Below are 10,979 nucleotides of genomic sequence, written 5' to 3' on the forward strand. Positions count from 1 at the left end.
GCCATTTTTATTCCCCCCTTCTCTCTTCTGTTTCTCACTCTCTCATCAATCCCTGCTTTCTCTTCCTTTTTTTTTTAATTTTTCTAATCATATTCTCTAGCTCCCTTTTCCCTTCTCCCTCGTCTCTCTCTCTCAAATCTCATCTCTTTAATATTTTTGTTCACGTAGGCCTAAATCCAGTATGTATTATGTATAAGCAACAAAATCTTAAAAAGCCCATGAAATTATAATAATCATAAGTGTATCTGATATTTTATTCATTTGAGCGGCAAGGAAAAATGTTTGTAGCACAGAGATATAGTGGTGAAAACTTAATTATCAACCAAAAATAGGATTCAAATTCTTTTACAAGGACCATATACATAAAAGATATGATTTTTTACTTTTTACTGTCAGCTGTGGTATACCACATGCACAAAATTTTGAATTGATTGGAATTAAATTAAATTGTTTTTCCTTATGTTTGTACAGGGCCCTGATCATGTACATGTAAATGCAGGTCTCTCAAAAAAACATACCGGAACTTGAATAGCACACAGCCACATTTTAAACAAAAAAACATGGGCATATGATAAAGGCCATTTTCAGAATGTAATGCACAAAATAAATGAAATGCGATCAGCCATCTTCCATTATAATCATGAAATAACTATTTCATATCCAGCTTTATATACTTGATAAAATAATAGGGAATTCCTAGATCGTCTCACTCTCACACTGCTACAGCTTGATCACCTGTTTGGATTTATTTTAATTTGTTCCCCCATTTTCGGCAGGGGTAGATGCAGTAGCGTACCGTGACTCGGAGGAGACAAAGCATTGGGGGGGCAAAGCATTGTTCACAGACAATGCACTGCCCCCCCAATGCTTTGTCTCCTGCGGTTCACGGTACGCTACTGGGTAGATGTGATATATGTCAAGGGTAAATTAATGATTGGCCTACACAATTACACCATAGACATATAAACCAAGTTGCATATATCTATGGTCTTTACCCCAACTGGCCTCCAACCAGTTCCTCTATACTAAACACTTTGTCTAAAATACATAGCCATTTTGTCTTATGTCATATCAGACGTTATCCATTGTCTACTATCCACTTGGTCTAAAAGCACTTTGTGTACCAAAGTCAGATAACCCATTAATAAATCACATTTTCATTTGACAAAGCAGGATAAGCAAATGAAGTTTTTGAAACTTGACCATGTGCAAGGCCCCGGGAACGATTTCTAAATAAGGAGTGCTGTGGATATTGTTCAGTGGATTGTCATTAAAAAAAATTGACAAGCAAAAGGGGGGAAAGGTGATAAATTGCTCCCAGATCTCTGTCATTTGGGATCAACAACCCTTTTTTCAAGTTTTTTGCTTGTCAACCTGGTTTACAGAGGGCTGCTGCCTATGGTAAATAGCATACGAGACATACATCCCAGAAAAATCTTGTGGGGGTGCTTCAGTACCCCAAGCAAACATGGTTTCCCGGAGGCCATGACCATGTGGGCATTAGACTCAATGGCCCGTATTCTGAAGTCATGTTTAACTTAGACCACGGTCTATCTCTGTGCTAAAATTATGGGGAGCCAATAATTCAAAAATTTTGTTGATACTGTATATCTCTTATGTTTGCTATTTTGTTTCTTGTTGCATTCATAATGAAGAAAAATACTTCAGAATACTTCAATAGACAATTATGAACAATTTGTGTGTCAAAATGAGTTAATTAATGGGATGTGTGCTGTCAGGAATTTGTGTCCAACTTGACTCTCCATAGTTAAACCACAAATTTAAACCATGGTTTAATTCAAACCCAAGTTCAGAATACGGGCCAATGTGTATTAGACCAAACAGCAATTAGAAGACTAACTAGGTTTACGCCCATGTGGTATTAGACCATCTGAGAAGTTGACCAACTGCTTGAAGACCAAATGAATATAAAGCAAAAACACAAAAGGGCCACTACAAAAACAAGAGCTCTGAAAAACTCTTGACAAGGAAAAAATTATTATGCAGTTTTAAAAGGTTACATGTATATACATGTATAAAGTGAATGGAATATTTCTTACCCAGGCAATTTCAAAACAGTTTCTTGCATTGTCAATTAGCAGCTGTGATTGCCAACTTTAATACACAGTAGACTATCAAGATAATTATTCTTACAATCTAAGGGGGTGTTCCACAAAGATTTGTGTGACTTAAATTTCAATTGCATGCGGGATAATAATGCATCACCATAATGTTCAGGAGCCTGGATCATAAGAACTGTTATCGAATTTGCAACAGCAGTTTATAGCTACTGAAATCCTTAAAGTTGAATGACTGATAGCAAACTTGTTACAGAAATTGTGCATTCTTCATTATAACAAGTCTTAATGAATTTGAAAAGGGGCCCAGAAATTGCACACGAGACGTGAAGTACAGTGTATCATTTAATCAGATTACGTGTTAAATATCTTGTGCACGTTGCCGTTTAAGCATGACTCTCAATCACGCTAATTGTGTAACATTCCCCAGATCCAGACAAATGTTTATATTAATGACAAGGCACAAATGAACAAAGTACAAAGTTTATTGGTGATTGGTAAAAATCTCACTTGTATTCAAATTTACTTGCTTTTCAATTTCAACTAAAAATTCATACCAAAGCTATCACAATAATTGTATAATAATTCATTGGAATCAGATAGTTTTTTTGTTAATGTCCAATCAATGGTGTTTCTTTGAAGTGAAAAAAAATAAGATAAGAACTCATGAACCTGTCTTTTAAAAAAGCATTTAAGTTAAAATATAATTATGTAAATTTTCAAAACCAAGGTAAATTCTGTTAAATATATTTCTTTTTTTAAAATGCACACACATATAGAACACTCACATCTAAACACTGTAGTTATAGTAAGTATATGTGCACCTTTTGGATAAGAACAGTTTTCAAAAAGTTTGCTTTGACAAATGATATGCTAATGCAGTAAAATGGTAATACACACATCAATGGAATAAAATATAGAGACATGTGTCAGGAGTAAGACACCATTCTCATTACCATCCTAAAACTAGTTTACTGGAAACTAGTTAAAAGTGTTATGAGATCGGTCAAAGCGGTCTTGGAAGCGATCTTCCAAACCGATTCGGAAAACCACCTCGCAATGTAGTTTTGAAGATCGCTTTGCCTCGTTAATCCAGTTTTATGAAGTCAAAAAGGGGGCCTAAGCTTTCGATCCTAGCAGAATCTTCGTCGGAGGCAAAATGACAAACATATAAAGTGGAACAACCATAATATAGACCACAAACAAGCTACAGCAACACTAGAAACAAGGAGACAAAAGGGGCATTAGTGAGTAGAGAAGACCAATCAGGTTAGTGAAGGGGATGAAAGAAAAGGAGTAGGCAGACACAAAGGGAAGTTAGTGTAAGTAAGGCCAAGAGGGATTAAGATAATGAGGCAGGCAACATCAAACAGGCCTTTCTTTGGAACCTGTTTGACCCACCTCTCATTAATTCTCTAGTTATTCATCCCTCTATCACTGTTTTGTTCCAGATCCTGTTTGATGTTGCCTGCCTCATTATCTTAATCCCTCTTGGCCTTACTTACACTAACTTCCCTTTGTGTCTGCCTACTCCTTTTCTTTCATCCCCTTCACTAACCTGATTGGTCTTCTCTACTCACTAATGCCCCTTTTGTCTCCTTGTTTCTAGTGTTGCTGTAGCTTGTTTGTGGTCTATATTATGGTTGTTCCACTTTATATGTTTGTCATTTTGCCTCCGACGAAGATTCTGCTAGGATCGAAAGCTTAGGCCCCCTTTTTGACTTCATAATTTACTCCATTGGCTCTCTTTTATTAGATAAGCAGTTTTCAGCAGCTTCTTTTTGCCATTAATCCAGTTTTAGCGTAAACGAGGACACAAAAGTTCTTCGGGAAGCGATCTTCGCACATTTTGAGCGCGCTACTCCACACACTGTGTGTAGAATGCCTACGCTGCATTTTCAAATTTCGCATGAAACGTGTCACCCCACTGAGAGCGTTCCCGTAGCAACAAGACCGCTTTACGTGAAGTGATTTTGAAAACCACTTTCGGGTGATCAAATGGAAACGCTAGCAAAGCGATTTTCTAAACTGGTTATTTGAACCGGTTTCCAGCAAATGAGTTTTAGAAAGAGTAATGAGAACCGGGTCTAAGAGTCTAAAAAGGAAAGCACCATTCTCAAAGGTAAACAATAATTGTCACTATCATAAAAATAAATTCCAACAGATGCCAACAAAGTAAACATGAAGTATTTGTATATATGTATGAATAAACAAGTAACTGTGCCAATGTGATTTGTTATAAAATTAGCAATTGTTCAGTAAGCAACAAAATAAGCAAGGCATTGTGTTCAAATGGTAGAAAGATGAATTGCATTTTCAGCATACTGGTAATCAGATTTCAACTAATTTCATTATTTCACAATGTTTGCCTTGCACATACTATGTCAGAATTCAATCCATGATACAATACTAATTTTCCACCTGGATTTTCAAGACTATATTATTGCTCATTGCGACTACTCTAGATTGGCTTAAATATTTAAGAGTCAGAGTATATAAGTAACAAGGCACAGCATTATATAAAAGCATAATTATTTTGTGCATCTGCTAGCATTTCAAATTACAAAGTAATACAAGTGCACTTGTGCATCATAATTGAAAAAGACTCTTTAAGTAATACTGATAAATTTCTTATACATATCACTGTTCAACAAGTTGTCTCCACTAACCCCCCCCCCCCATATCCATTCTAAAATAAAAGTACATTAATAGTAAACAATCATTTCACATTTTTACATTTCCTTGGTCGATGTAGTTTTAAAATTACTAATTTAGTGTAAATTTTTGTCAGGTTCTTGATGATCTTTAATGTGGATTCCATTATATTTTGTTCATGTTGGTTATCTCTCTTTTTTTTGGGGGGAGGGGGGATCTTTCAAATAGGATGTGTACTGTAGCATGCAATGTGACTAACTAGAAAAATTATCTATTCATTATATGATAAAGTGAATTCCCAAATTTTTTAGACAAAACGGTCTTATAGACCAAGCAGTTTTATGCATTTATGTCTGCGAACATTTATAATATAAAGACTGTACGCTGTATAACAAGATATTATATCATGCAGGACCCACTGGGAGAACAGCTTACAACTGAAGTAGCTACCCTGGGTAATTAAGTTAAAATTAAAACGAAATTAATCGTTTCTGATTGAAACAAAACTCTAGTCAATGCATTGGTTGCAGGTAACCCAACTCATTTGCACTAAAAAGGCATTCACTAATCATTTGTTCACAAATGTACATATCATCATTTCAGTATAAACAGTATCAAAAACTTTGTACATCTTTAAACAAGTCATTATGAGATAAAAGTAACAAAACAAATTATAATTACTACCTATACAAGACATTTTAGCTGCAAAATAAAAGGTCATATTTTGCCTTGACTCCAAAGCGAGAGCAGGCAATATCTGTCATATTGCCCTCTTCCAGGTTTCCCTATAGACAACTAGTGAAGAAAATGAGGGCAATATTTTGCCAAGTTCTACTCTCCACTTTCATGAGAGTACCCGGAAAGGCATCAGTTCACACATCAAATCACAATTGTTTATTGTGGATTTCAAGTCAGTACTAAAGAGGCATTGTTATTTCTAGAGATTCTTTTCATCACTTGCTTTACAAAATTCAACATCACAGAGGGATTTCAGATATTTGATTTACCTAGATGAAACTCTCTAATCATATCACACACTCAAGCCTTTGATTCTCAAGGTATTATTTCAGCAAACTACTTGTTCCAGATAAAATAATGGAAACATGTTTCCCCATAAAAAAAATAATTTGATGAAATGAATGGTACCAAGACCAAAGCATATATACTTTATGCACAGTAAAAGAACAATCACTTTGGCTTAATAAGAAAATAGTTCCTTTGATTAACAAACATGAAATATTTACACATAAATAATATAACTCATAGAGTGTATTCAAATATTATGTTAACTAAGAACAAACAATAGTTTAAGGAATATTGCACATCATTTTTGTTTGTAAAAACAAAAACAATCAAAATTTGAACCCCATCAGTGTTATAGTTATATAAAATCTTTTAAAGAAACATAGAAAGCATGCATTTTTTAAAATCATTCTTAGGATTTCAAAAAAGAATGTGAGGATTATCTAAAATGTCAAGATTCTCTTATAAATGAAGACATTCCAAACCTAATTCATGTCTTTAAAGCTTATCATCAAGCTTAAAAATCTTTCCATCCAATATCAAAGACTGACCATACATGTAAAATACGGTGGCAGAACTTGAATTTTACTAAAGGGAGAGGAAATGGAGTTACTGAAAAAAATTAATATTACCTAGAAAAGGCGTTTAAATGTATTTGGCAATTATAAGTCACAAGTAAAGTTCCTCAGCTTTACCCCAAGGGTGTTAACAAGGTAAATATCAAATCCTATCTAGGCCAAATGTAATAGAACTTTTCCTTGAGGATGATTTCGAATCCGGTGTTGACCTCCAAGTCTTGGTGTTTTGTCAGTTTTTAGGTCAGAATAGCACAAAATTGAAAACGAAGTTTGTACTGGAATGAACCTTGTGAAGTCTTGAGCTGTCAATAATGTTATTTGCTCATTTCTGTAAACTCAAAAGTATGTTTTGGAGCGATGAAAGACAATCTAAATTGTGTTTTTAACACCAACACCAGTACCAACAAATAAAATCACCCAATGCTCTCAAAACAGCATCAAAATTTAAATTTCAACAGTATGTGGTTCATGCTGTCAAAACTAATGGTTTCAAGCAATATTGCACCATGATCAAACCAATGAATATCCCTAGAATTTAGCACCCCTCTTGAGAATATTCATATTAAATCCTACACTAGAGCTTCCTTTTCTGAATAAGTAACCAAGACAACAGGTAACAATGTCATAATATTTGTACCTTCTAACGTCTGGCTATCAAAATTTGTGCTCATTGGGCGCAAGACTTCCAACACCCATCTTGAAAACATTCAGGTGTAACCTCGCAATAGAGCTTCATATTCACAACTAGTAAACCCAGATTGCATGCCAAGATGACATTGTATCATTTCTATACCTTAATTACAAACTCTGGCTGTCAATATTTGCACTCATCAGGCTCAATTGCTTGCATCCTGAGAAAAGAATCCAGTTTCAGAGACAATGAAACATGGCCTTAGAACAAAGAACCATGAAACATTTCAATTTGTGTCTCCCATTGGGTATCAAGCCCTTACTCTTTCTTTGCATGACTTCATCAGAATAGAAATCAAATCATGTTTGAAGCACCATGCATTTCAATCCGACATCATGAGGGATCGTCATCAATTTTTCTGATTTCACATAGTCAATGGAATGTCTCATGATGTATCGAGTCTTATCGTTCTTAATTTCTGCCTATCAGCCAGGATGCATGCTGCTTCATTCGATCCCCCGCAGTAATGTGACGAAGAGAAAACGGTCAGTAACTTGCCCTTCTGTTGAACCTATATCAAATAACATAAACAAAAAAGAAAACTCATTTCATACATAGGATTGGGGTCTAAATCCCCCAATACAAGCATCCTTTGCCACACTTGACCCAGGTGAGGTAAGATATTGGTTGGCATTTATTCCTTGGAATACAAAAGGGCCTCATCGTCAAGGAATAAATGCCAACCAGTATCACAGAAAAATACATACATAAATACATCAAAAACATGATATACTATAAGTAATAGAGGCTATCATTTTTGTTCAACAGGTTAATTTCAATTTAAATGGGGATTAACAAGTTCAAATTCAACAAAGGTATATCTTACAAAAAACATTCTAGTATAACCCCACCCCCCATATTTCAAAACAAGGAATATTGTTTGCTCATATAAGTAGCTCAAACTTGGACCGTATTAAAATTGCATCATTCGTTACATTATATCACTCCTATCTACCTGTCAAAAGGACCTGCTTGAAATTTATAATTTCTCAAAATTATTCAATGTAAGAATAACAAGAAAATCCCACAAAAAAATTTAATGTAAGACTAAATGAATTTTCTCAAAAACCTCATTGATTCTGTGGGAAAAATATTACCCCACCTCCCAAACCAAGTGACTCCCCTGGGCACCATCTAACAAGGAGTTGCAACTGATCAAATCCATCTCAACTATGAAGATCCACCAATGTCAGGATTCTTCATACAATCTTTTTGGAAACAAAAGTGCAACTGAACTGTCAAGAAACTGATAAATGCACGACTATACATATTGAGGAAACATTTTGAATAGACATGCATTCTACAAGTTAGGACATTACTAGCTTTTTATAGTATGGTTGATCAGATCGATCGATCCTGGTAAGATGGGGCAGTGGTTTTCTACTGACCTGGAACCCTGCCTGCTGTACTTCGTGCGCTCGTATCACATGAGAAAGATTGTTGACCTGTAAGAACCGCTCAAGAGCCTCACAGCTGAACATGTGACCTGTACCGCGACGACTGTTGAAGATGAAGCCGTTGTTGGATTTCATCTCCGACATCTGATCCTCATCCAAGAAGTCCCTCCTGTACATGAAATTGGAAAGTCGAGATACAAGATGGAGGTAATACATGACACTTTGAATAGAAGGGTTAGGGTCCCTGTAGCACCAATTCAAGTCAATTCCTACTCATTACAGTCCTGAACACAAATCGAAACTTGCTCTTGAAGTATCAAAATAACATTCACAGATTTTGAATAATTTTGAAAGAATAGCTGTCATCTTGCTAAGCTTCCTCCCTTAAAAATATCTCTAGATCTCATCACTGCAGTAATATCATTAGCCATTTTTTAGTGAACCATGAAGGTTTGCCAGACTGACTACCCATTAACAGTCTAAAGATAAAATGTATAGCTTGAAAACATAATGCCTCCAGCAACCACCATTACTAGGTACAGACTAGGACCAGGTTCAGAACACAGGGATAGAGGCTTACTTGAGAGGATCATTCCACATGAGTTCCCAGGCCAGCTGACTCTCTGTCTCGGGATCTTTCAGAGGGACCGGTATCTTGTTGATTTCAGCTAACGTACAAACACCGCCCTCAGAGTTTGGTACTCCTCCGTGTGTACAAAATATCTGCATTAAACACAGACTAGATGTCAACTCGAGACCATCACAATGGAAAGATTGAATAAATTCTTAATACATGCACCCAATATTTTCGGCAGAATGCATTCTTTTTCATTAGACCAATTTGTTAAGCCAAAAGTATATGGATGAGGATACTAGTATTTTTTCAAGGCCAAAAGGGTATCAAAATGACAAATGACCGCATTTGCTTGAGACGTGACAGTGAAAAATTTCAAAGGTTGGCAGATCTAAACACTTGTTCAACATAAGTCAAATTATGTAAAAGAAAAATAATAAAAACAAACGATAATGCAGACCACCATCAGAGTGAGGATACAACAAATTAACCAATGTGAAATCAAATGCATTGTAATTCTTCCCTAGATATTCGTTCACCTTATTATCGACAACAGCAGCAATAGGCATGGCATCAAAGCAACAGTTGACTGCCTCCCATACCTGCTGACCTATGGTAGCCCCAAACTTCTGGGTACATTCTCTGAAAAGGAAAAAAGGATCTGTGTTATGGCCTAGCGATGTATCAAAATAAAAGATCTTTGATTGAATTTGATGACCAGGATAATAACAATCTTTTAAGTGTTCAATAAATACACTATCAATGTCCAGAAGGATATATAGATACCAAATGGGAATTTCATGAGTTAGTGAAATTACAATCAAGCTGAAGCCCCATTGCATATGCTGAGATACTTTGTATAAGTATACAATCACTTAATGGCCATATGTAATTCTATTACCCATTCGGTGAGAATTGAAGAAGAAAATACGAATCATTGGCTTTCATACATTTTCTTCAGATACTCTCACATTCACCACATACATGTATCGGTGAAGGCTTGAATAACATCCATTAAAGAATAAGAGTTATGAACTTTATAAAGTTGTCACTTTGTGGTGTCATACACAAGCTGCTCCCTCATATGTCATGTAATGTAAATCCCATAAACTCTATTTCTTTATTAGTCCCATGGAAGGGGGAGTGAAGTGATGTGTCTGATGATATATTCCCCACACAATCAAACAATTTTTAGAAAATCATATTTTTTTTATATGGAGGAGCTGCCTGTCTTTGAAGTCACAAAATCAAAAATTCCAAAATGGATCAAAACTTTAATTTTTTTGATGGATTTTCATCATACCTTCATCAGTATTTTTTGCAATTTTATGGCATTATAGAAACCAACTCATTGTCAGGTTGAACTTCCGCTTTAATGTTCAGTCCCATACATTCATCTCTGTGTGCAGAAAATGTGACTCTGCACTTTTTCTTCAAGTTATTCCCATTTGTGCGAGCTTCAATAACTTCTGGCAAACACAAGATCTTAAAGCGTTATAAACAACCCTCCCAGCCACTTTCAGACATTTTTTTCCAGTATTCCAAGCTCAGAACACAAACTAAATTTTGATATATCAAGTCATACAAACTCTTTTTTGCAACACATTCCGATTATCATCATTATAATACACACTTACGCTTCGAAATGGAACATCTTCTGAACAGGTCTCAACTCGTGGTTTCCACGAATCATGAAAAACTTATCCGGGGCAAGAATCTTCTGAGAAAATAGATATGCTATTACCTGTAAAAGTCATGTGAGAAATAGAAATGGAAAGCTTTTATCACACAAAGGTTTGTGATGGATCATGAAAACACCATTCTGATTGGTTCCTGGTAAGTGTTTTAAACAATACTTGTATATCCATGAAACAATGCTCATGATTGGCCATTGTCATTTAGTGATAGATTACACATTTTTTGTATTTTGGAACTCTGGACAATATTTAAAGTTTACTTCTGTGTATCTGTATACAAGCTTGT

General features: G+C 35.4%; 1 protein-coding gene across 1 annotated transcript; it reads right to left on the reverse strand.

Annotated features, from left to right (window-relative positions):
- Window positions 1-2,564: 2,564 nt before the first annotated feature.
- LOC129254614 (serine/threonine-protein phosphatase PP2A catalytic subunit 3-like) lies at window positions 2,565-10,736 on the reverse strand. Its single transcript, XM_054893117.2, has 6 exons — window positions 10,634-10,736; window positions 9,536-9,638; window positions 9,003-9,145; window positions 8,414-8,591; window positions 3,871-7,536; window positions 2,565-3,173 (listed from the first exon to the last, which is right to left on the reverse strand). Exons 1-5 carry the CDS (start codon window positions 10,687-10,689, stop codon window positions 7,411-7,413), a joined length of 606 nt encoding a protein of 201 aa, XP_054749092.2. The 5' UTR covers window positions 10,690-10,736; the 3' UTR covers window positions 2,565-3,173; window positions 3,871-7,410.
- Between the last annotated feature and the right edge of the window lie 243 nt (window positions 10,737-10,979).

This window comes from Lytechinus pictus, chromosome 2, assembly GCF_037042905.1.
Source record: "Lytechinus pictus isolate F3 Inbred chromosome 2, Lp3.0, whole genome shotgun sequence".
Classification (NCBI taxonomy): Eukaryota; Metazoa; Echinodermata; class Echinoidea; order Temnopleuroida; family Toxopneustidae; genus Lytechinus; species Lytechinus pictus.

What these genes read in the sequence shown, in the direction of transcription:
- LOC129254614 (XM_054893117.2), bottom strand. Translation starts at nt 10,689, where the DNA reads ATGATTCGTGGAAACCACGAGTTGAGACCTGTTCAGAAGATGTTCCAT. An exon ending in ATGTGGAATGATCCTCTCAA is followed by an intron (nt 8,592 to 9,002) that starts GTAAGCCTCTAT and finishes TTTCATGTACAG; the next exon opens with GAGGGACTTCTTGGATGAGG. An exon ending in TACAGCAGGCAGGGTTCCAG is followed by an intron (nt 7,537 to 8,413) that starts GTCAGTAGAAAA and finishes TATTTGATATAG; the next exon opens with GTTCAACAGAAGGGCAAGTT.